At 44.7% G+C, this 26,320-nt stretch overlaps 1 protein-coding gene across 1 annotated transcript in view; it reads right to left on the bottom strand.

The window, feature by feature from the left end:
- The window catches only part of nfixb (nuclear factor I/Xb), a 425,963-nt gene that overhangs the window by 74,819 nt on the left and 324,824 nt on the right, over positions 1–26,320 (bottom strand). The window contains exons 5-7 of the mRNA XM_060855041.1: positions 19,484–19,558; positions 15,233–15,353; positions 13,044–13,180 (exon numbers count right to left, since the gene is read on the bottom strand). Coding sequence (XP_060711024.1) covers positions 13,044–13,180; positions 15,233–15,353; positions 19,484–19,558 — 333 coding nt within the window. The remainder of the gene's footprint in view (positions 1–13,043; positions 13,181–15,232; positions 15,354–19,483; positions 19,559–26,320) is intronic.

Raw genomic sequence — 26,320 nt, 5'->3', positions numbered from 1 at the left:
AATCTGTGCTGGCGGTAAGGAATTTGGAATTTATCTTTTTATTGTTCTTTTCTCTGTCCTTGGAGGAATGAATATTATCTGGCCAGACAGTCGGTATATTCAGTTTGAATTCAATCACACTGCAACTCATGTTCCAAAGTGCTTCATGGCGAGATATCACTTTCAATTGTCTCTGAACTCCACAGAATTTCCGACCGGGGCCCTCAGTCCCAGCCTATAAAGTGGCAAACTGCCATGAGTGAGTTTACTGGTTTAATTCATCCTGCCCTGGGTAGCTTTCAGGGAGAGGCCACGCATTAGCCCACAGGCTGAGAGCCCATGATGGTACATGCTGAACTATCAATCCTTATGGTGCCTTGAAAACAGAGCCTCCTCAGTTTGCATGGGAATAGGACAGTATTGCCCCTGAATAGCCCTTTATCTGCAGGAAGGTGGGTGTAGGGGAGAGAATGACCCCGAACTATCACGGCAGTATCTTGTAGACACTATGACCAACAAAAGGCCACCATCCGAAATAGGAAGTGCTCCACACATGTTCATTACTCCCTATGACCAAAGAAAGACTTGCTTTTCTCAACTGCAGGAAAGCCAGTGAGATACTTTATCCAAATGCAGTCACTGCTACAGCAGCACAGGAAATGTGGCAGCCTGTGCATGCACAGCAAGATCCCACAAATGGCAAAGTGCTAATGCTCAGATACCCTGTTTATGTGATGTCAGTTTTTTCTTATTGCTTCATGGGATGTAGGCATTGCATTTGTTGACATCTTGGAGGGCAGTTAAGAGTCAACCAAGTGTTCTATGGGTCTGCAGTTACATGGAGGCCAGACTAGGTTAGGATGGCAGATTCCCTTCCCTAAAGGGCATTAGTGACCCAGATGGACTTTGATGACACTGGTTACCATCAGACTTTTAATTCTCGACTTTTATTGAATTCAAATTTCACCATCTATTCTGGTGGGATTTAAACCCATATGCCCAAATAATTAATCTAGGGTTCTGAGTACTAAATAGTGATATTATTGCTCCATCACCATTTGCCTAGTTGAGGGGTAGCTATTAGATCATCCAAGATAACTCCCTTACAGCTGACTGAGCAGATCAAGCCCCACATTCACATGTTTCTAACAGAGGGCCTATTCAGCAATGCAGCACTCCCTTGGTACCTCACAGGAATATCAGCTTTGTTTTTCCTTCTCGTACTGAGCCCTGAATATATGAACATTAGAATTAGGAGCAAGAATAGGCCATTGGTCACTTGAATATGCTCTGCTACTACCCTTCAAGAGCATATCTATTTCTGCTATCAAAATATTCAAAGACCTCGTCTCCACCCCACCACTCCACCACTCTATGGGAAAGAGCATTTCTTGAGGGAAATATATTCTCCCTCGCTTCCTGAGTTAATGGGGAGACCACTTATTTTTAAAGAGTGCTCCCTAATCCTACTCCTTGCCACAAAGAGAATCATCCTTCAGAATGCACCCTATCAAATCCCCTTAGGATCTTGTTGTTTCAATAAGATCACCTCACAGTCTTCCACACAGACCAGGCCAGTTTGGCCTCTCCTTGTGATGTAACCTAATCATCTCAGAAATCAATCAAGCGAACCTTCTCTGAATAAATTTGAATGCAATTACAACTTCTCTTTTTAAAAAATATTCATTTCCAGGATGTTGGTGTTTCTAGCTAGGCTCACATTTATCAAATCCTGAGGACTGGTACCTTGAACTCTTTGATTGACAATTTTATCACCTCCATCCATCATACCAATTTTTTTTATTGCTTGCCTGTGTCTGTCTGTATGTGCATGTAGGGGAATATAGAGGGGAGTTAGAGTCTTAGTTAGTTGAAGTATATGTCAACAGTTCATATTTGTTTACCAGTGTTTGGATCTTTTCTGATGTGGAGTTGGACTGGGGTGGACAAAGTTAAAAATCACACAACACCAGATTATAGTCCAACATGTTCATTTGGAAGCACTAGCTTTCACAGTGCTGTTCCTTCATCAGGTAACTAGTGGGATAGGATCATTTGTCTTATGATCCTGCCCCACTAGTTTCCTGATGAAGGAGCAGCGCTCCGAAAGCTAGTGCTTCCATATGAACATGTTGGACTATAACCTGCTGTTGTGTGATTTTTAACTCGATCTTTTCTAATCAACCCATTCAAAGACGTTACTACACACCTTTGAAGCAAAGTGGTACTTAAATTCAGGACTCTTGTCCCAGAGTAAGGTTACAACCCTCCACCAATACAGTCCATGTTTTATAATAACCTGAGTCTATCAGTCAGGTAAACTGGGGACTTTTGAGTAGTTTGGTAACTTCTTTTAACTTTGGTGACAACTATGGAAATAGCAGGGCTTGATTGCCAGTGCACTCACCCAGTGAGTTGTAACCATATTTTTCTAATGGAAAACAATGAGTGAATGCTATGAGTTATATTGTGAGTTTAAAAGGCGATGAGCATTTTGCTTTGGCATAAACCACAGCCAAATACAGATGCAGCCCCAAGTGCACCTTAAAATCAATTTTCTGTTACCACAGAAAAGGCTCTGAGTCTTGCTGCAGAACAAAAACAGGGAAGGGAAAACTTCCTTTAAAACAAAAAACGCTGGTTCTCCAACATTATTTAACCTATGAAACAGAAGCCACCAGATGATAATAGATCGGTGTTGAATGCAAATAGGTGTTGAAGACAAGTGAAAGCCTATCTTAGCCCTATTTTTCACCTTCTCATTGAAGAATAACAGGGAAAGTTAAAAAAAATGCTTTCGTGCAGCAAGTGATAGGAGTTCTTTGTCACAGACAATTCAGATAGCAAAACCTCATGTACAGGGAATCAGACAAGGCTCTCCAAAGAAAAATGTATCGGAAGTTGTCGGGTTAAGGAATGGGATAGGGGTAGGCAACTCCAGCTGAAGCAGCATGGAAATGATAGGGCGAATGCCTCCTTTTTGTCTATCTCACAGATTATGGGAGCTTGCTGTGCATGAGTTATCTCTCAGTTTCTCATGTTACATTAGGGTTTGCACTTCATTGGTGGCAACGTGCCATCCTGTCATGGAAGGCGCCATAGAAATGTGAGATTTTCTGGACCCTATGATCCAGCACAGCTTGCAAACCGTAGACAACAATGGTGAAGCAAAGTGCGGCATTGGGCGTAGGTAGAAGACCAGCTTGGAGAATGACTCCAGTTAATCCCGGAAACCTCCAATCTGATCGGTCTGGGCTATGGGCTCCTCCAGTTATTGCTCAGAGCAACATCAATATCACTTTGAAAAATGTGTTTGTAATGTCACTGCACACAACAACCCTTGACTGTTTCCTATTCTCCTGGACATACTGGATGACCTTGTAACACTGAAATAGATGAAGGTTACATGCACTGGAGTGCATAGCCTTGGAATATGATTTTCCATTCAATTATTTAAATGACCCACAGCCGATAGTGCATTTGTCCCATCTAATTCAGCAAAAGGACTTTGCTGACAGTCTGCATGAGCATTGTAATGTTATGTCAGAGTGGGGCCAAACTGGGTCATCAAGGTAGACATAAAGATGGAGTAAGATAAGTGAACTTTATGCAGGTCAACAAAGGAAGGACAGCACGAGCGAGATCACCATTTCTCAGCTTTTCCCCACAATTTACTTTTAAATCAGGACTTCCTTCATGTTTTCAGTGTCAATATAACTCAGGAGGCATCACTCTCTCCTATGAATCATATGGTTTTGGCTTCACATCTTCGACAATGATGTGAAGATATATGATGAGAGTTTCCTTCTTTCTCATCCTGTACTTCCAATTACCAGATAGCATCTCTCCCACCAGTTGTTAAGGGCTTTCAGATCCTGGATCCACCTTGTGAAGGTGTCGCAGAGCTGCTTCTCACTGTGTTTAAATAGCACAGTGTGGGTGGAGTTAAAGGAGGAAGAGAGACACACATTGAGCCAGGCAGGAGCCTAAAGTCTAGAATGTTAGAAACGTGTGCAGAGAAGCATGTGGAGGAAAGCAGCTAGCACTAGGTAGAATCACAGAAGTCCAATGGGACAGAAGGTGGCCATTCAGCCGATTGAGCCTGTATTGGCTCTTCAATTGAGCATCATTTCCTGTTCCTAATCTCCCGTTTTCTCCCCAAACTCCTGCGCATTATTATCCAGTGCCCTTTCATGCTTCAATTGGACCTGTCTCCAACACAACGTGCATTTTAGACCCTAACTAATCACTAAGGGAAAAAGATTGTTTTCTCATTTCACCCTTGCTTCTTTTGCAAATTACTTTAAATCTACACCCTTTCATTCTTGATTCTTTTACCAATGGGAATAGTTTGTCCCTATCTCCTCCATCCAGTCCATTCAAGGTTGATCAAACTTCGGTCTTATCCTTCTCATGGAATAGTCTTTCATTAATATGACAGTGAAGATTAGAGCCTGATGGATAAACACCATGGGTTGCAGCATCTAGCTTGAATATGTGATAAACTGGATTAGAAAGAAAGTGAAGGTTGAAGACAGACCTTGTCTCATCCTGGGCAGTCCATCATGAACCCGAACACATCGATAGGAACAGAGAGCAATATACCCACAAAAGGCCAGTTTTTACAGAGTTTGCTCCACTCTGCTGCTGAGAATAGGACAGCACTGAGGAAATTCAGAGCCAATCATTTGGGCTGGTGAAAGGAACTGGAGGAGGCCATTTGGCCCCAACACCCTGTGTCATCAGTTCATGGCTGACCTGTATCTCAAAATCCCACTCCATGTCGAACACTTACCCCCAACATTGTTTCCTGTGTGGCAATCATGTCGCTGCTTTACAGGAGGTCCCAAAACATTTTGCAACCAGACACCATGCAGGCAGCTACTTAAATGCAGGTCTTTTAGAACATAGAACATAGAAGGATACAGCACAGTACAGGCCCTTCGGCCCTCGATGTTGCGCCGACCGAATCCTACCTAACCTATACTAGCCCAATAACTTCCAAATGCCTATCCAATGCCCGCTTAAATGACCATATAGAAGGAGAGTTCACCACTGATACGGGCAGGGCATTCCATGAACTCACAACCCGCTGTGTGAAGAATCTACCCCTAACATCTGTCCTATACCTACCACCCCTTAATTTAAAGCTATGTCCCCTAGTAACACCTGACTCCATTAGCGGTAAAAGGTTCTTAGTATCTACCCTATCTAAACCCCTAATGATCTTATACACTTCTATCAGATCTCCCCTAAACCTTCTCTTCTCCAATGAGAACAGCCCCAAGTGCCTCAGCCTTTCCTCATAAGATTTTCCTACCATTCCAGGCAACATCCTGGTAAACCTCCTCTGCACTCGTTCTAAAGCTTCCACATCCTTCCTATAGTATGGCGACCAAAACTGCACACAATACTCCAGATGAGGCCGCACCAGAGTCTTATACAACTGCAACATGACCTCAGGACTCCGGAACTCAATTCCTCTGCCAATAAAGCCCAGTACACCATATGCCTTCCTCACAGCACTATTTACCTGGGTGGCAACTTTCAGAGATCTGTGTACATGGACACCAAGATCCCTCTGCTCATCCACACTACCAAGTAGCCTACCATTAGCCCAGTAATCCATCATCTTGTTATTCCTACCAAAGTGAACGACTTCGCACTTAGCTACATTGAATTCCATTTGCCACATTTCCGCCCAGCTCTGCAACTTATCTATATCCCGCTGTAACCTACCACTTCCTTCCTCACTATCCACAACTCCACCGACTTTTGTGTCATCCGCAAACTTGCTTACCCAGCTTTCAAGTCCTTCCTCTAGATCATTTATAAAGATAACAAAAAGCAATGGTCCCAAAACAGATCCTTGTGGTACACCGCTAGTAACTGCGCTCCAAGATGAACATAATCCATCAACTACTACCCTCTGTCTCCTTCCAGCCAGCCAATTCCTAATCCAAACCTCTAATGTATCCTCAATGCCATACCTCCGAAGTTTTAGCATTAGCCTACCATGGGGAACCTTATCGAACGCCTTACTAAAATCCATATACACAACATCTACTGCTTTACCCTCATCCACTTCCTTGGTCACCTTCTCAAAGAACTCAATAAGGTTTGTGAGGCACGACCTGCCCTTCACAAAACCATGCTGGCTATCCCTGATCACGTTATTCCTACCCAGATGTTCATAAATCTTATCCCTTACCATTCTCTCTAAGACTTTGCCCACCACTGAAGTCAGACTCACTGGCCTATAGTTGCTAGGGCTATCCCTACTCCCTTTCTTGAACAATGGGACCACATTCGCTATCCTCCAGTCCTCTGGTACTATTCCTGTTGACAACGACGACATAAAAATCCAGGCCAATGGCTCTGCTATCTCCTCCCTAGCTTCCCATAGGATCCTGGGGTAAATGCCATCAGGCCCAGGAGACTTATCTATATTCATCCTTTCCAATATTCCCAAAACCTCTTCCCTGCATATTTCCAGGGCATCCATTCTAATTATTTGTGATTCCATATTCACATCAGCAACAGTGTCCTGTTCCTGAGTGAATACTGAGGAAAAGTACTGATTTAATGTCTCTCCAATCTCCTACGCCTCCACACACAACTTCCCACTACTATCCTTGACTGGACCGATACCTACCCTAGTCATCCTTTTATTCTTGACATACCTATAGAAAGCCTTTGGGTTTTCCCTAATCCTACCAGCTAAAGACTTTTCATGTCCCCTTCTCGCTTCTCTTAGCTCCCTCTTTAGCTCCTTCCTGGCTACCTTATAACACTCAATCGCCCCTACTGAACCTTCACGCCTCATCTTTACATATGCCGCCTTCTTCCCTTTCACAAGGGACTCCAATTCCTTACTAAACCACGGCTGCCTCACAAGGCCCTTTACACCATGCCTGACTGGTACATACCTATCGAGGACACGCAGTAGCTGCTCCTTGAACACTCCCCACATCTCATTAGTGTTCTTCCCTTGAAGCCTGTTTTTCCAATCCACACATCCTAAGTCATGCCTCACTGCATCATAATTTCCTTGCCCCCAGCTATAGCTCTTGCCCTGCGGCACACGATTATCCCTCTCCATCACTAAAGTAAAAGTCACCGAGTTGTGGTCACTGTCCCCGAAGTGCTCACCTACCTCCAAGTCTAACACCTGGCCTGGTTCATTACCTAGAACCAAATCCAATATAGCCTCCCCTCTTGTTGGCCTGTCGACATATTGTGTCAGGAAACCCTCCTGCACACATTGTACAAACACCGACCCATCAATGAACTCGAGCTATAGCTCTCCCAGTCAATATCTGGGAAGTTAAAGTCCCCCATAACAACCACCCTGCTACCTTCACTCTTTTCCTGAATCATCCTCGCAATATTATCCTCTACTTCTCTAGGACTATTAGGAGGCCTGTAGAAAACACCTAACAGGGTGACCTCACCTTTCCTATTTCTAACCTCAGCCCAAACTACCTCAGATGGCAAGTCCTCTTCCATCGTCCATTCCACTGCTGTGATACTGTCTTTGACAAGTAATGCCACGCCTCCCCCTTTTTTACCCCCATGTCTGATCCTACTAAAACATTTGAACCCTGGAACGTGCAACAGCCATTCTTGTCCCTGTTCTACCCACGTCTCTGTAATGGCCACAACATCGAAGTCCCAGGTACCAACCCACGCTGCAAGTTCACCTACCTTATTCCTTATACTTCTGGCATTGAAGTATACACACTTCAATCCACCTTTCTGGTTACAGGCACCCTCCTTAGAGATCGCTGCATTATTCCTAACCTCCCTACACTCAAGGTCCTGTACCCTAAAGCTATAGTCCTGGTTCCCATGCCCCCGCGGAGTTAGTTTAAACCCTCCCAAAGAGCACTAGCAAACCTCCCCCCAAGGATACTGGTGCCCCTCAGGTTCAAGTGTAGACCATCCTTTTTATAGAGGTCCCACCTTCCCCAGAAAGGACCCCAGTTATCCAGAAACCGGAATCCCTCCCTCCTGCACCATCCCTGTAGCCACGCATTTAACTGCTCTCTCTCCCTGTTCCTCGACTCTCTATCACGTGGCACGGGTAACAAACCAGAGACTACAACTCTGTTTGTTCTAACTCTGAGCTTCCAACCTAGCTCCCTGAAAGCCTGCCTTACATCCTCACCCTTCTTCCTACCTATATCGTTGGTGCCAACGTGGACCACGATCTGGGGCTGCTCCCCCTCCCCCTTAAGGACCCGGAAAACACGATCAGCGACATCACGTACCCTTGCACCTGGGAGGCAACATACCAAACGTGAGTCCCTGTCGCCCCCACAAAACCGTCTGTCTGTACCCCTCACTATCGAGTCCCCAAGAACAATTGCTCTACCTTTCTCCACCCTACCCTTCTGAGCAACGGGGCCAGGCTCCGTGCCAGAGGCCTGAACCTCGTTGCTTACCCCTGGTAAGTCATCCCCCCCACAAGTATCCAAAACGGTATACTTGTTCTTGAGGGGAATGACCGCAGGGGGTCCCTGCACTGTCTTCCTCCTCCCACTCCCCCTCACTGTCACCCATCTATCTTGAACTTTCGGAGTAACTACTTGCCTATAGCTCCGATCTATGACCTCCTCTGCCTCCCGAATGATCCGCAGTTCATCCAACTCCAGCTCCAGTTCCCTAACACGGGTTTGGAGGAGCTGGAGATGGGTGCACTTCTTGCAAGTGTACTCAGCAGGGACGCTAATGGCTTCCCTCACCTCATACATGTTGCAAGAGGAACATTGCCCTCTCTGCACTGCCATCCCTCTAAAAGTAAGCTTTCCTTAAAAAAAAACAAAAACCAACTAAATCTAAAGAAACAAACAAGGAAAATGCAGCACTTACCCGCTAGTCACAATTGGTCTTATTATTAGGTTAGAGGAGGTGGAAGGGTGGGAGGCACTACTCGTGTAGTGCCTCGGGTGACTCGCCTGCGCGTTTAAATAAGGGGAGAGAAAAAAAACCTTACCCAGGTAACCTAGCGCGCCTTCCGGGTCTGCTACCGCTTTTTTAAAGGAAAACTTTAAATTTTTAACTATTAAATAAACGACCAAACTTACCCACCAGCCGTCGCGAAGTCTTCCGAGAGACTTTTAATTGAGAGGGATCAGAATTGTTGGCTTAAAAGAAAATGGGTGTAATGAATGTGTATTGATACATCATCCCCACTGCTGATCTTCTGGGGAAGGAGGCTGGGGGTGTGTTGTGGTCAGGTTAGTTTAGTTGGTGAGATAGCTATGCTCTGGTGCTATATAAAGCCACCAGCAGGGTTTCAGTTCCCCATTCTGGCCATTCTGGTAGTTCATGAGGCTCAGTCTTGAACATATCCATCAATATCCATAGCCACATTGAAAAGGACAGTCTTTCATGGTAATCACAGTTGGTATGGGAATTGAACCCACGTTGTTAGTGTCACTCTCCATTCCAGACCAGCACATCCAAGCTAACTGACCCCACCCCAAGATAAGAGAACGAGGTACTGAGCCACAGTTGACATGTTTTTAATGTTTCCATCGCCGAGATCTCAGATCCCTGAATGTTGCTGTGCACGGACACACTCAGAAATTAAACTTGCAGCTTTGAGGTTGTATTGTACCACACTGTGGAAGTGACTTGACTGACACCTCAGTTGTTCCAGTAGAATTACTTGACAGTTATTTTAAGTGAGTCTATTCAGATATAATCTGACACACCTCCTGGCAGGTAGGACTTTGAACCTAGCACTCCTGCCTGAGAGGTGGGAAACTATTACTGTGCCATAAAAACCTCTCATAATGACTGGGATATTTTGAAATCAACCAGTTTGGATGGGTTAAAACACACCGCTGGAACAGGTCAGGCTTGAACTCAGGCCTATTGGCTCAGAGGTAGGGACATTACCACTGCACCACAACTGACATTAATTTATGTTTATTCAACTTATTTTTCTAATCAACCTGCCCAGGGATGTTATTACACACCTCTGGAGCAGGTGGGGCTTGAATTTGGACCTCCTGGTCCAAGGATAGAGACACAACCACTGCACCATCCCACACTGATATTCCAGATTTAGTGAAAAACTTGCTGCAACTTGAGACCCCCCATGTGGTTTCCCTGCTCCAAATGAGGCGTTAATTAATGAGCTGCCTCAAAATGATTTGGCGGAGGGACCTGGAGGAAGAGGTGCCTCGAACAGGATAACAAGGGCAGGAAGCAGGCTTGCTGGACATTTGCTGCACTCTGATTTACAACGTCTTTCGTTGCGAGAGACCAATCAGATTTTTTTTAATTTAAAAGACATTTGACACAAAGAGATTTGGAAAACAAGCCAGGCCTTGTGATGAATGAAGGAATCCATCTGTATTCCTGCTGCTCACGATCTTTTTGGCAGCTCCTCACCTTTTTTTTTCAGATTTATTCTTGAACTAACAAGCTGCTTTTTGTGGCTGCTTTTTTTTTTAACTCTCTCTCTTTCTTTCTCTACCTCGCCACAAGGAACATTTGGAAAAATGCTCCAGATTGTGATAATGCCTTCTCTCTCTCTCTTTCTTTCTCTCTCTCTCTCCCCTCTCTCAGACTCATTTAATTAAAAAAAAGGAAATAGTGAGAGTGAAGCATTGGAATGTAAGCAATCCCTCTTCTCGAGACAATGTGGTCTTGTTGTTCTGAGCTCCATTTCTGAATAGAGTGCCCATATTTATTTGCTTCCTTGCTCCCCTCTCTCCACACACTTGCCCCACACTCAGACACACACGCAAACACATAACACCCACACAGACACACACACCTCACACATACACACACAGACACTGACACACACCCAAACACATACACATACACACAGACACACACCCACACAGATAGACAGAGCCACACAGATACACACACATAGACAAACACACAGCTACCACACACTGTCATGCATGCACATGTAAACACAGATAGACACAGCCACACTTACACAGACACATACACACACACAGACAGACACACACACACAGATAGTCTTCCACGTACCCACACACACACACAGATAGATGCACACACCCACAGAGATAATCTTACACACACCCAGTTGGTCCCACACACAGACCCACATACTCCCCTCTTTCACCTCCACCTCCCCCTCCCATACACACACACACACACACACACACACACACACAGAGACAGAAACGCACATTCATACTCAGACCTACAGACAAACAAAAAGGCACACATGTATATACATACACACAGAGATACACACACATTGGAGAACGTGCACTTAGGTAGCACCTTTCACAGCCTTGGGACATTTTCCACTGTCACTTTGCAACCAACAAAGTCACTTTCAGATATGCATTCTGTATTGTCGCAAAGGCCACGCAACAATCAATTTTCACACATGGAGATCCTGCACATGGTCCCACCTTAGTTACTGGGTACTCTCTTTTTAGTGAAGGTGGCTGAAGTATAAATATCCAGGAACACCTTCAAAATATGTGTCTTGGGGTCCTTTATGCCTGCCGTGAGGGCAGTGGGTTTAACGTACAATCCAAAAGGAGGGACTTGAAACAATGTAGCACCCTCTGTACAGCACCATGACTGTCAACCTCAATCCTGCACTCAGCTCGGAGTGACAGAACATGAGCTATGATGCTGAAGGCACGTCATATCTGAAAATGATCCAATGAAACTGACAGGATGCATACATCACCCAACAGAGACACATTGTACTTTCCATTTATATCATGGGCAAACAGGAATGAATATCAATAAATGTCTAGAAACAAAGGTTCACTGTGCAAAACAGCCAGGATAGACACGTTGCAGATAGAGTATTCATGGAAAGGAGGAGTGTCTTCACCAGACACTTAAACTTGTCTCTCTTTATTAATATTGATAGTTGTCACATTGTGCATATTGACTATATTTACATGTTGGTTTCTGTTGCCTTAATGGTGATCCTTTGGTTTCTAGAAGGCGAGTTCTGAGGAAGAGTCACATCAGACTTAAATGTTAACTGTTTCTCTCTCCATGGACACTGCCAGACCTGCTGAATTTTTCCAGTGTTCTGTGTCTACGCGTCAGCTTTTCAAAGTCCATAATATTCTGCCTTTGTATTTGTGCTGGTGCGTGGTTTGAGGAGATGATTTGAAATGCAACACCAGCAGCGTGGGTTTAGTTCCCATGAATATTATGCTTTCTCAACCTCTCCCCTCACTGAAGGCATGGTGATCCTCAGGTTAAACCCCCAGCTAGTCATCTCTCTCTCTCTGTACTGTTTGAATTATGGTAAGACTATGGTGAACCCACCTTTACATTATGGTCCTTAAATAGAATGGATTGGCATTAGGGAGGCCAGAATAGACGTGTCAAAGTGTATTCTCCATGTTTGAATGATTTTACCATTCTTATGTTATCTTAGTAAGAGGGCTAAGGCCATCCCCACTAGATTTCTATTTCTCTTCACAGATAATGAGACTGATGTATCGATCTGAATAGGTATAATCTCTGGAGTGTAATGATAAATTTAAGGCATTGACACAAACAGGAAGCTACTCTCAACCAGGGGGGTCCAGACCAGCAGATACATGGGATAACCACCTCCTACAGGTTGCCCTCCAAGACACTCATCATCCTGACTTGGAAATATATCACTGATTCTTCACTATCGCTGGGTCAAAATCCTGGAATTCCCTCCTGAAGGGTATTGTGTGTCTACCCACAGCACATGGACTTCAGCAGTTCAAGAAGGCAGCTCACCACCACCTTCTCAAGGGCTATAATGGATGGGAATGAGTTCTGTCCCAACTAGTCCAAATCCCATGCAGTGATTAAAAGGTACAAAAATAAGATTTTATGAAAAGGAAACAAACTGCTCCTAATTCGCTCCCCCACCAGAACCATATGCCTTTTGTTAAAAACAACTGTGGATATGTCAATGTCAATGGCAATTGTAGACTATCACTGGTAGATAGTACCCCCTTTGAGACTGTCTGAAATTGGGACACAGAGCTGGCGATGAGGAGGTAATGATTGAATAGAAGGCACTATCCAATAGAAGGCCTTACCGGTGTCGACATCATTAGGCCATCCTCCACTCTGACTGCTGCCCGCAGCTGGGGATCGGCCTGTACTGGAGTAAAAGACTTCATCCACCGGGCTCTCCATTTCACTATCCTCGATGGATTTGTGCCGCTTGGTGGAGCTGTGAAAAAGCAAGGGCTGCAACTCAAAATGTGGTGGTGATAAAATACTCACAAAGCCCAGCCTCTTTGCCCAGCTCCTCAGACCAGCCCCTTGGCCTAGTTTCTCAGTCTAGCTTCTTGGTCCAGACCCTCAGCCCTGCCCCTCGGCCCAACCTCTCAGCCTAGCCCCTCGGCCCAGACCCTCGGCCTGGACCCTCGGTCCAATCTCTCAGCCTAGCTGTGTGGCCAGCTTTCCTGAGGATTGGAAACAGCTTTTTCTCAAGGTACTGAATCCCAAGATCTGGGGTCTCCCAAATACTTTTTCACCAGGACTCAATTGTAACACATGTGAATGGGGCAAAAGATGGGCTTGGGGAGCAGATCCATAAGGGGAGGGTTAGGTCAGACTGGGCCTGTAAGATAGTACATCGTTCAATTGGAAGATAGTAGCTTTGTGCAACGTCACTGGAGTTGTAGTCCTAATATTCTAAGGACATTGGTTCAAATCCCACCAATGCTGATGGGTGAAATTTGAATTCAATTAAAAGGAAGCTAGTCTAATGGTGACCATGTGCCAATTGTCATTAAAAACCCATCTGACTCACTTCAGGAAGGAAATTTGCCATCCTCTACCCAGTTTGGCCCCTATATGTGACTCCAGACCCACAGCAATGGGGTTGACCCATAACTGCCCTCTGGGCAATTAGGGATGAGCACTAAATGCTGGCCTCGTCAATGATGTCCACATCCCATAAAGAAAAAGAAACACACATAAGGAATGGGTAGAGAGGCGAATGAGAAGATTCATAGTTTTCTGAAAGTATTTAAGGCCTCCCATTTTTATTGCTATTGACAGGGCTTGAGGTTGAGCCATTTAGGCCCCATCTACAGTTTGTAGAAACAAAATGAGCGAATTTAAAGCCAGCTTACAGTTGTTTGTTCTTTCGGTTGGTCAGAGCTCCAATGTGAGCGGGCCTACCTCAGAGCTTGCAATCCTCCCTAAACTGGAGCTCGTGTTGTGAAACTCAACTGTCAGATAACCACTTGAGCCTTTGAAGGAGGTGACTGCATTTCAGTGGCAACCATTGCTACAGGCAGCTTTGGCTTGGGTTTGAGACTCAAGCCTGGTCCTTGGTACCAATTTAAGAATGTTGTCACCTTTACTGACACAAAAACAAAATCATATGGAGGTTTCTTCTTTCTTTCATGGGATGTGAATGTTTATTGCCTATTCCTAATTATCCTTGAATTGAACATTTCAAAGGGCAGTTACGGGCTTGGAGTCACATGTAGGCCAGACCAGGTAAGGATGGCGGCTTTCCTCCCTTAAAGGGCATTAAAAACCCAGAAGGGTTTTTACAATAATTGAGGTGTATAAGATTATGAGGGACATGGACAAGGTGGACAGGAAGCAGCTGTTCCCCTCAGCTGTCAAATCGACCCCTCAGGGTCAATAATGAGGGGGCATTATTTTAAGGTGAAGGGCAGGACCTTTAGAGCGGATTTGAGGAAAGTCTTTTTTATTAACCCAAGTGCAGTGGGAATCTGGAATGCATTACCTGGGAGAATTGTGGAGGCAGGGATCCTCACAACCTTTACAAAGTATGTGGAAAAGCACTTGAAATCTTAGAACATCCAAGGCTATGTGCCTAGTGCTGGAAATTGGGATTAATGTGGATGATGCAGACTCAGTGGGCTGAAGGGCCTCTTCTGTCCAGTATGATTCTACAAAGACAGTTACCACACTCACTGTTAATGAGAGTCAAAAGATGTGGTGCTGGAAAAGCACAGCAGGTTAAGCAGCATCTGAGGAGCAGGAGAGTCGACAATTCATCAGGAATTCTTCACTGTTAGTAAGACCAGCTTTACAACACAGCTTTATCATTTGAATTTCACTTCCTTGACATGGTGGGATTTGAACCTGTCTCAGGCTATTTGCCCACTTCCCTGGATCACAAATCCAACAACATGACCATGCCACTAGTGGATCAGAAGAAAGCAGGCCAATGTTTCTGCAATAATGACAAGCCCCTGGGATTTCCCACTCGGAACTGTTGCTTCCAGTCTCCTACCTGGTGGAGGGTGGGGTGGTGATGGTCCTCCTGCCCAGGGGAACCTGGTTAATGCTGTAGTAGCCTGGACTCTCCAGGTCAGCCAGATTGAAGCTGGGGCCCGTGGCAGCAGCAACTGGGGCTGAGAACAAAAGCAAAGAATCACATTGAGTCAACAGGGGAGAACCCAACCATTGACCTGTAATTGACACCATTCCTCCCTCTCTCTCACTCTCTCTCTCCATACCTCTCTCCTTCTCTCTTGCCCTCTCTGCCCCCAGTCTTCATTTCTATTCTGCTAGCTCTCTCCCTCCAACTTTTTCTCTCTCTCCCTCTCTACCCCCTCCTTTGCTCTCTCTCTCTCTCTCCCCCTCCCCCCACCCCATTCCTCTCTCCTTCATCTCTTGCCCCCCCGCTCCCACTCTTCCTCTGTCTCCTGCTAGCTCTCTCCCCATCTCCCACTAGCCCTCTCTCCCTCTCCTACTAGTTCTCTCTCTGCCCCCCACTTCTTCTCTCTCCCTCTCTATCGCCTCCTCTCCCTCTCTCCCCCACCCCACTCCTCTCTCCTTCTCTCTCTCTCTCTTCCTCTCTCTGTCCTCCACTCTCTCTCTCTCCCCCTTGCTCTCACTCTCCCTGTTACTGTCAAGGTGGAAGCAGGCCACTTGTAACTGTAAATATCAGTTTCAGGGTACCCCCTTCATAGTGACTCCATCACCATGATCCTCCTCTGCAAACTTCACTGACTCCACAATGCTTCAATCCATCTCCTGCTCATGTCCATCGTTTTCTTACCATGAGGTGTGAGTATCCCAACACTCTCCTGGCCCTCCCCTCATAACCATGACATCTTCCAAATCTCCACTAAAATTATTCCCAATTTGTGCCAAAACTCCTCTCACCCCCTCAACCTCTTACCCCCTCAACACCTTGACCGCTTACACCCTTAATCCCTTGCCCCCTCATACCTCATCCCCATGCCCCACATTCCATTGTCCCCTCAATCCCCAGCCCCACAATCCCTCATGCCGCCCTGATTCCTCGCTCCCTAGATCCCTATGCTTCACTAGCTCCCAGGTCAGCAACACTTCGACAATAGTCTTCTGAGGATGGATTTCACATCCCTCAATGGCCTTGGCCCTCCCTATCACAGCCATCTCCTACAACCCTCTCAGGTTTCCAGCCTCCTCCAACTCCAGCACCTTCCCTGAATTTGGTCGCTCCTCTGTTGGTGGCTGCATTTTCAGCTGCCTCAGCCTCAAACTTGAGATTTCTCTCCCACGACCTCTCCAGCACTCGACTCCTTCCTGGAGGGAGAGTTTTATCCTCTGAGGTATGTTTGGACAGACTGGGCCTGTAGGCTTGGAGTTTCGAAGAGTGAGAGCTGACTTTACTAAAATAGAGACCATCTGGAGTTTTCATTGGCTGAACAGATGTTACGACTTGAGAGGGGAGAGTGGAACGAGACAATACTGTTTAACAAAGAGAGATTCTTTTTTCAGAACTTTCTTTTCTCTAAGAGGGTCTTTGGTCCAAGAAATTGTCTTCTCCCAAAGAGCAGTGGAGGCTGGATCATTAATGTTATCAATATCAGGTGGTTAGCACTGCCACCTCACAGAATCAGGGACCTGGTTTTGATTGCAGCCTCAGGTGGCTGTCTGTGTAGAGTCTGTACATTCACCCCATGTCTGGGAGGGTTTCCTCCCACAGTCCAAAGATGTGCAGGTTAGTTGGAATAGCTATGGTAAAATGTGGGGTTAAGGGGTGGGTGTGGGTGGGATGCTCTTTGGAGGGTTAGTGCAGACACGATCAGTTAAAATAGTCTCTCTCTGCATTGTTGGGATTCTAAATTAGATTTTCGATAAAGGAGAGAGTCAAAGATGGAGATGGGGGACAATGGGTGAGTCAGGAAGGTGGAGTTGAGGTCACAACCTATAAACTTATCAAACGCTGGAGCAGACACAAGGAGCTGTGGGGCCTACTCCTGCTCCTACATCCTCACACAGCGCTGCACCTCTCCCTCTTCCTTTAAGACGCTCCTGAAAACCTATTTCTTTGGCCAAGCCCTTGGTCACCTTTGTTGCTTTCTAGGTGCTGTGTTAGACAATATTTAGTTAATTCTTTGTGAAGAGCCTTGAGACATTTAAATGTGCACTTGTGATACCCAAGTAGTAAATGGGATCAGAATAGTTAAGTTGCTGTTTTGACTGGCACAGACATGAAAGGCCTTTTTCTGTGCTGTGTATCTCTATGGATCTATGACATTTAACCACATTAAAGGCGCAATACAAATGCACGTGCTTATTATTGTTACCCTCCATTTGAGCCTGGTCCTGTCTCTCCATCTCATCCCAATCAGGAGATCTTTCTATTCCTTCCTCTCTGGGACAAAGGCAAGAATCATGATGACCCAGGTCAAGGGAACCTGGTCAAGGGTCACTCCTTGGGTCATCTCTGATCTGCCCTTTGGGGGGGGGGTAACTGTGCGAGTTACTGGATATGCTTTTGTTTCAAATGCTCAACACAAAGGTCTTGGATTTAGTGTGGGACTCTGTCAACTGTAAATCTTGATTTCCAAACTTCAAACAAAAATCAGATCAGCCCAGATCTGACCACCTGGTGGAACAGGCCCAATCGGCTGGATGGCCCACTGCTGCTCCTACGTGCTCGTCCATTTGCACTTATCTAATTTGCCTCAGCTCTTCCATGTGGAGGTGCTCATCACGCTCAGTCCATCCCAAATTCTCAATCAGTTACAACTGTATAACTCCAATCTCTGTTTCTGGGCCCAACCACTCAAACAAGCAGATCTCTATCAGATAATTCCCCTGTCTTTGTTTCACAACAGTTGGTGGAGAAAGAAAACACAAATGAAGTGATCAGATTTGTAGAGTCAAATATTTCGAGTAAAGCCAATTCACTGGCCCAGGAACAAACGCTGGCCGAAACGCAAATAAAGATGCATATGCACGTTTTTTACACTAAGTAAGATTAAAGCAGCTTAAAACCAATTGAGTTTATAAATGGCAATCACCAAATGCCACATTGTCGGCTTCATTCATCATGCGCTCCGTTTCTGAGATGGGGGGGAATGCTATCTCAAGAGAAAAGGTTGAGGAGGTTGGACCTGTGCTGATTGGAATTTAAAGGATCGGGAGCGGTGGTTGATCCTATTAAAACATAAAATTCTGTGGGGGCTCAACAGACTGGATGTTGAGAGGATGATTCCCCTTGGAGAGGTATCCAAAATAAGGGATTTCCCTTTTAGGCTGGAGACAAGGGTAGGGTTTGTTTTCTTTCAAAGGGTCTTTAGTCTTCAGAACTCTCTCTTCTAGAGATTGAGTCAAGGAATATATTTGAGACGGGCTTAGACAGAGTTTTGGTTAAAAAAGCAGGGAAACAGGCAGTTAAGTGGTGTTTAAGGCCACGTCAGATCAGCCGCGATCTTATGGAAAGATAAAGCAGGCTCGATGGGCTGAATGGCCCACGCCTGTTCCTTACGTAACCCTCACATTCCAACATACATATAACATCATCCTATTTCCATAAGACTATAAGACATAGGAGCAGAGTAGGCCATTCAGCCCATCAAGTTTGCTCCACCATTCAATGATCTGATTATTCTCAACTCCACCTTCCTGCTACTTCCCCACTAGCCTTGATTTCCCTTATTGATAAAAAAAACCCGCTTATTTTCAGTCTTGAATATAGCTAATAAGCCAACCCTGACAGCACTCTGTGCTCAAGAATTCCACAGTTTTGCTACTTTCAGAGGGAAGAAATTCCTCATTTCCATTTCAAATGGGTGAACCCTTACTCTGGGATCATACTGCTCCTACACTCTTCCACAAGGAGAAACAACTTCTCTGCATCTACACTGTCAAGTCCTCAAGAATCTTGCTTGCTTCAATAACATCGTCTCTCATTCGCCTAATCTCCAATCAGTACAGGTCCAACCTAACCAATCTCTCCTCTGATCCCGTCACCCATCTACAGATCGAATGACCCCTCACACTATCTCTGCATTACTCTCACTGTCCCTATACATTCTCCATTTTGTATACTTCCCTTTTACTCAGCATTATTAAACTCTTTCACTCCAGATTTATTGGTTATATCATGATGGCATGTTACCTGATGGTTCGGAATTAATATTGCATTACCTTTATCACATCACCTACGTAAGGTGCCAATAAACTGTGATAATTCGACACAATAACAAAAAACTTTAAAACAAAATGCAAGAATCTCCAAATCAAACCGATCAATACTTACTTTGCGACACTCTCACAAGTTCAGAAACGCTAAAAACTCCAGATGTAATAAAACAGTCTTGGAAATTCAAATGCCCTGATGAGAGAGAAAAGAAAGTTACTGGAAAATGAAATAAGGCTGGAGTAAAATGACACACAACAGGACAATCCTGAGAGGCCACCACCTTCAGGAGACAACATTAGCTGCACCCTTTGTCAGGGCCACACCAGGACCATCCCATTTCCAGGGTTCAGCGTGACCCAGTGAGGTACTGGAGCTCTGTCACAATAACTATTCACATTTATCCAATGCCTTTATCACAGTAACAGTCCCATTTTTGGAGCATATCAAATAAAAAATAGACAGTGAGCATAAAGCAGGAGAGGTGTCCGAAAGCACAGCCACTAGTAGTGGAGTAAAGGAAGTTAGGAAATCACAAGGGTACAATTCCTATTCTCCATCCCTCAGTTTTATCTCATTTGTTCACCAGATATGGGTTTCGCAGATAAAGCCGGCAATGCCCAAAGACCCATGGATTAACTTTTTAAAACTGAGTGATACATTTGGCATCGGCAAATTATGGTAATGGTGAAAGGACATTATTAGATGCATTCTGAACCTCTACTTATGAAGAGTGCAATGTTCACGCAGGGAAGACTCCACCTGCCATTTGGGCCACAGTCAACCCGCAAGGAACCAAACCCAGGCTAAATGCATGAACAATCTGGATAAATATGACCCAGAACAAACAGTACACCACTCCAAACTGGTAATGGTATGTGATACCACTGTACACTCCCAAACTCTTTAAATTGGCCTGAAAACAGATAGAGCATTTAGTGAAGGTTAAACTTTCCAATCGAGATTGATACCTGACAATAAATTATGCAGAAGCAAAATGATCAAATTGACAGAATTCAGAATGCTTGCTTTTCTTTCTGGGCGCTGGAATGATAGCCCATTGAGGATTTTACACTGGGCCTTATTATGGTAACAACGACTCGTGTGAACCTCTGAAAACTAAATGTGATGCAGAATCGTGAAGTATTTATTCCTAGTCTGAGGTGCAGAACTGTCAATCAAGTCTGTCTGTAGCTCCCCCAAGAACTGATTCACAGATGCCTGGTTCGAGCAATTCTCACGTTTTCTTCCTTCCCCCCACCTTCACCACCTTGAGGCAAAGAAAAATTGCCACAACATTCAGGAGTCACGCTGACAGGACACATGTCTTCACTCAGACTAATTGCGAGATCAAACAATTTATCTGCCACTTCGCTCTTGTCAATAGGTTGCCCATAATTTAGAGGCTTAAACAGGAATAAGGCATCTCTAGAAATCAGACTCCACTGCGGGGTAATCAGGATTGCAAGCAGATTGTGGGAATATGTGAAGGATCAGCAGATCGATTCACAGAACCCTAGGGTCCAGAACGCTTCAAACTAAAAGCAGAATGGACCTAATTTAGTCTTTCCTAGGTTTGAGCTGGGTCTGTATTTTCTTTCTAATTTATTCATTTATGGGATGAGGGCATCACTGGCTAGGCCAACATTTAACACCCATCGCTAATTGCCCAGAGGGCAGTTACGAGTCAACGCCATTGCTGTGGGGCTGGAATCACATGTAGGCTGGACCAGGTAAAGATGGCAGTTTCTTTCCCTAAAGGGGATTAGTGAACCAGATGAGTTTTTTTCTGACAATGGTTCCACGATCATCATTAGACTTTTAATTCCAGATTTTTATTGAATTCAAATTCCACCATCTGCCGTGGTGGGATTTGAACCTATGACCCTGGGTCTCTGGATTAACAGTCCAGTGATAATACCTGGGCCATCCCCTCCCCAACGTAATGCAGTGTAACTTGAGTGACTGAGTCACGGGGTGATAGGTTTCCAAATCCAATTCTTGTGACAGCATCCAAGCTGACATTCTAACCCTGCCCCAGGAGCTTTCCCTCCTTTAGCCAAGCCATCAAACTGCTGTGTTCTGTGGCACCACTGGGGAAGTTCTCCCCAGTATCCTGAACGATATTTACCCCTCAATCAGCATCACAAAAAACAGATTGTCTGGTCATTGGAAATGGTAGGAAAAGAAAGCGTAAATCAAGATAAATGATTTCCAATGATTTGAGAAAAGGTGGCACACCTTAAATATTAGGCTAGATTGTTCAGGTGAGATGTTGGGAAGCATTTCTACACATGAAGAGTGGTAGAGGTTTGGAGCTCTTTCCCACAAATGGTAGTGAATGCCAGATCAGTTGTTAGTTTTAAATCTGATTCTGGTTAAGCAACGGCTTTAAGAGACACAGGACAAAGGGAGAATCTGAATAAAGGTCGCTGGACTTGAAGCATTAACTCTGCTTGCTCTCTCTCTCTCTCTATCTTCACACAGAGTTTCTCCAGCAATTTTTGTTTCTCTTGCCGGTGTATAGAGTTAGGGCTCTGATCAGCTGTGTTCCCAGTGAATGACAGAACAGGCTTGATGGGCGGAATGGCCTAACCCCATTCCTACATTGTGGCGCTCTGGCTCGTGAGAGCTTTCTGTCCACGGATTGGCTGCTGTGTTCCCTCCATTATAACAGCAGCGAAATGTCAAAAGTATTTGATTGGCTGTAAAGTGCTCCAGGGCATTCTGATGTTGCTATATCAATGCAAATCTGTCATTTTAGGTGAAGAGCCTTAAATGCAGACTCACAGTTACTCCAGTATTAGGGACTTGAGAAAGGGTTCGCCAGAGCCAGGAAATAATGAGGAGCGAATGTGGCCAACAATAATTGAGCAAATAGTTGGAACATTGCTGTACCAATAACCCAAATTTGCATTTAGAAAAATCCTAATCTCCTTTGAACTGTTCCTTTAACAGTTCAGATAACCTTCAGTCAAACGTAGAAAACTGGGAGACTGGGGAATGCCCAGTGCTTGCTTAGTAGGATATCTCTAAAGGAGATGGTGAGCTGAACTCCCACACGCTGGGAAGCAGAATGGGGAGGGATGTTTTAGCAAAGAGTTTTCCCATCTGAAGATAAGATGAGTGAAGGCAATGTTTGGATGAAGAGAAAGATGAGGGATGAGGAGTTCTGTCAGATAGTTGACTAATCTAGAAATATTCATTGCAATGGAGAGAGTACAGGTTCGAGAGGTCATTCTGGGGTTAAATTTGGTGCTGAGGTTATAAACATTCTGATGCAGTTTGAGACCAGAGTTTTAACCCTTTCCGCAGGTGGTTTTAATTAAGCAATGTCAGGGCAGCGAAAATGTTATGTCTAAAACCTGCATTATCTTCCGGTGGAGAACTTAAAACTTGCTCATATTTTGCTACTCCTGTCAAATTAATTCCAAATTGTTGAAATGATAGATGGAGGCACAAAGGAAGCTTGGACATTAGTTTACTGCCCTCTGGAGTGCAGTTTGTTAAACATAGATGTTGGTTTTTCACTGGCCGTGTGGTACATTTCACTTTCATTGCAAAGCTTTAGGAATATTATGACCCACAATGCAGGGAGCCCCAAGGAAAAACATTTAAGTTGAGATGAAGTCACGGTTTTGGGTACAAATTCTGGGAAAATGTTCTGCCAAGAATCTTACAGAACAGAAGGAGGCCATTCACTCCATCATCCTTGTGGGGACTTGTTGAAAGAATGAAGCAAATAGTTCCATTATCCAGCATGACCCAGCATTTTTCCTCATTGCTTTGCATTTTGTTCTTCCACATTAGGTATTTACCAAATTCCCATTTGAAAGTCACTTTTAAATCAGCCCCCATTCCAGAGCACCATAACCTGTTGTGTGACAAAATGTAAAAAAATCTTTTCATCGTTCTTCCACCATCCTCTTCTCTGAGCCGCACAATACTCCATGATCCCCTCCCCTAACTCCCATCAGTTTTTTCCCCCTGATGTCTTAAGTTGTTGTCCTTTAAGGCTCCTCATTGTTTTACTACTGGAAATGCTTTTTTCCCTCTCTCCTCTATCAAACCTCTTTGAGATGGTTGTATGGTGATATGGTGGTGATGTTGTTAGATTACATTCCTTACAGTGTGGAAACAGGCCTTTCAGCCCAAAAAGTCCACACCGACCCTCCAAAGAGCAACCCACCCACCCCTTCTGACTAATGCACCTAACACAATGGGCAATTCACCTGACCTGCACATCTTTGGACTGTGGGAGGAAACCCACACAGACACAGGGGAAGAACGTGCAAACTCCACTCAGACAGTCAGCCTAATGCTGAAATTGAACCTCAGACCCTGGTGCTGTGAGACAGCAATGCTAACCACTAAGCCACCATGCTGCATTTGTAATCTTGAGGCCCAAGATTCATCTACTGGGGATTTTGGTTTAAATCCCACCATGATATTTAAATTCAATTAACAAATCTGGAATTGAAAATTAGTAACTGCAAGCCTATTACTGACTGTTGTTAAAAAAAAACATGCTGGATCTATTACCATCCCTTAGGGTAATCCTTCCGTGGTCTGGCCTACAGGTAACTCCAGACCCATGTCAAAGTGACTGCCTCCTAACTGCTCTCGTAAGTGGTTCAGCAAGCTACTTGGTTCTAGGGCAATTAGGAATGTTCAACAAATATTGACCTTGCCAGTGATAACCACATCCAATAAAACTCTTTAACCTGCTTAGCTCAGAGGAGAACAATCCCAGCTTCACGTCTCTATGTAACCAAATTCCTTAATTCTGATCTTACTTCCTCCACATCCTCCCTCAGGCCTTGCATCCTTCCTAAAGCATGGAGGCTAGATTTAGAAAGGTTAGCAAGGGTGATATAAGAAAAGACTTTTTCATACAGCGAGTACTTGGGTTTGAAGTGGAAATGTGGTGGAGGCAGGTTCAATGGAGTCATTCAAGAATACATTGGGTGTTCTTTTAGATGGTGATGCTATGGGGCCATGGGAAAAATGCAGGAGATTGGCGTTACATCACAGATAATAGAGCCAGTGCAGAGATGATGGGCTGAATGGCCTCCTACTGCACTGCAATAATTATTCTGGTGATTGAGGAATTCAAAACACTCAGAATTCAGTGGGAGGGTGTAGAGATCAGGAGAAAGATGTCGAGGATGCTGGAAAACTGAAATAAAATGAAATGCATTGAGAAACAGGTTAGTGTTTCAAGTAGATGACCTGTCATCACTTTCAGAAATGTGGCACAATTCTGGGATTGCAGTTAGGAACACAGAATGCAGATCATCTTCGAAGTCCTTGAGAAGATTTATATATGTACATGAGCAAGTGTCTGTGCATAGCATATGTAAATATATATTGGTTTGTAAATGTGTATGAGTTTGTGACTGTAGATGTACATAGGTGTGTTGATGCATGCGGTGGCGAATCAATACATGTAAGCATGTAGAGGAGTGTGTTTGTGTGTGCTGTTGTGATTTCTGTAGGAAATTCAGTGTGCGTAGGGATATGTAAGTGTGTGTGAGGCTATGTAGGTGTGTCAATGCATGCAGCAATTGGTAGGTCTATATAGAAGTATGTAGGGCTATTGGTGTAGGCAGGTGCATTTTTCTCTGAGTGAGTGTATGCAGGTGTGTCAGTGTATATAGGTGTATAAGCGGGTGTGTCTGAGCATGTGTAGAGTGTCATTGCATGCTAAGCTTTATACATATGTGCATGAGAGTGTGTACGTGTCAGTGAATGTAGTTTGAATGTAGTATAAGTGTGTCAGTATAAGGAAGTGTGGTTAGAGGTGTGTTTGTGTCTATGTGTGTGTGCACATTGTGCGTGTCTGTGTGTGTATACATGTATGTAGGGAATTGGGTGGCTGGTGTGCAATGCAGAGTGATGCCAATAGCATGGGTTCAATTTCTAAACCAACTGAAATTACCATGAAGGACAGTCCTTAGCTTGGGATGTGGTGACCTTCAGGTTAAACCACCACTAATGAGACAGTGGGACTATGGTGATATTGCCATAGGCATGTCAATGTATTGTGTACAGTTGTGGGTAAATAGTCTGTGTAGTCACTCTGTAATCACTGTGCTCCAAAATGCAAATGTGTTTCATTTGTCGAACAATTGTTAAAACAAACATTAGCACCAGAGATGAATGATAACAGCACCTCGTGCTTCTCTGTTCTGAATGCTGCCAGGGCACTGCGTGTAGCAGTGGTCCTTTTAACAGCTCTTGGTGCCAGTGAAGTGGCATGCTGATCGAACAGGAACCTCGCACCGTCAGTGGGATCAGCATCATTGCTGCACACAGCGTTATCCCGTCGATATTTCACTACGTCCACAACTTGGTGACTATTTATAGAGCAATACACCCTCGCCTCTGTGGTTTACTTCCACATACACTGTGCTGAACAGACACTGCAAGGTTATACAGCTCAGCTTAGTTTCCCCGCTGATCCCCATTGACAACCACAGAGGTCAGGAATGGAGCAGATGGCATTATACAGGAGAAATGTGGAGTAGGCTTGAGTTTACTCTACAATCTAGACATTTTCCATATTTTGACATTCATCAGGAATAGAGGCTTAAAGTGGTTCTGTTTTCTTTTCGCTAACGTGTTTTCCTACTTCTGGCATGGATATTTGCTAAGAGTTTGACCACTAACACCCAATGCATTTTAACCCAATGCTGTATGAACAAGCCAATGGTTACTCCTAAGCCTAACCCAAATGCTAAGCCTAACCTTAACTTTTCACCTTACTCCTGTGGCATTGCTAGTGTCACTCTGGGTGGAGTAGCCTCATCCCATCCCGTAATCATGACCCTATCTGAGTGGCAGAAACCACCAGTCCTGTTTGAATTTTCTCACCCTCCACAGCGAGTCAGGGTCACTGTGTCTAATGGTGTGCCGGAGGCAAGTTTTCATCGAGACAGGACAGTGGGACTGAGC

Source organism: Hemiscyllium ocellatum, chromosome 45 (assembly GCF_020745735.1).
Source record: "Hemiscyllium ocellatum isolate sHemOce1 chromosome 45, sHemOce1.pat.X.cur, whole genome shotgun sequence".
Lineage (NCBI taxonomy): Eukaryota > Metazoa > Chordata > Chondrichthyes > Orectolobiformes > Hemiscylliidae > Hemiscyllium > Hemiscyllium ocellatum.
This window is presented reverse-complemented; position numbering and strand designations above follow the sequence as displayed.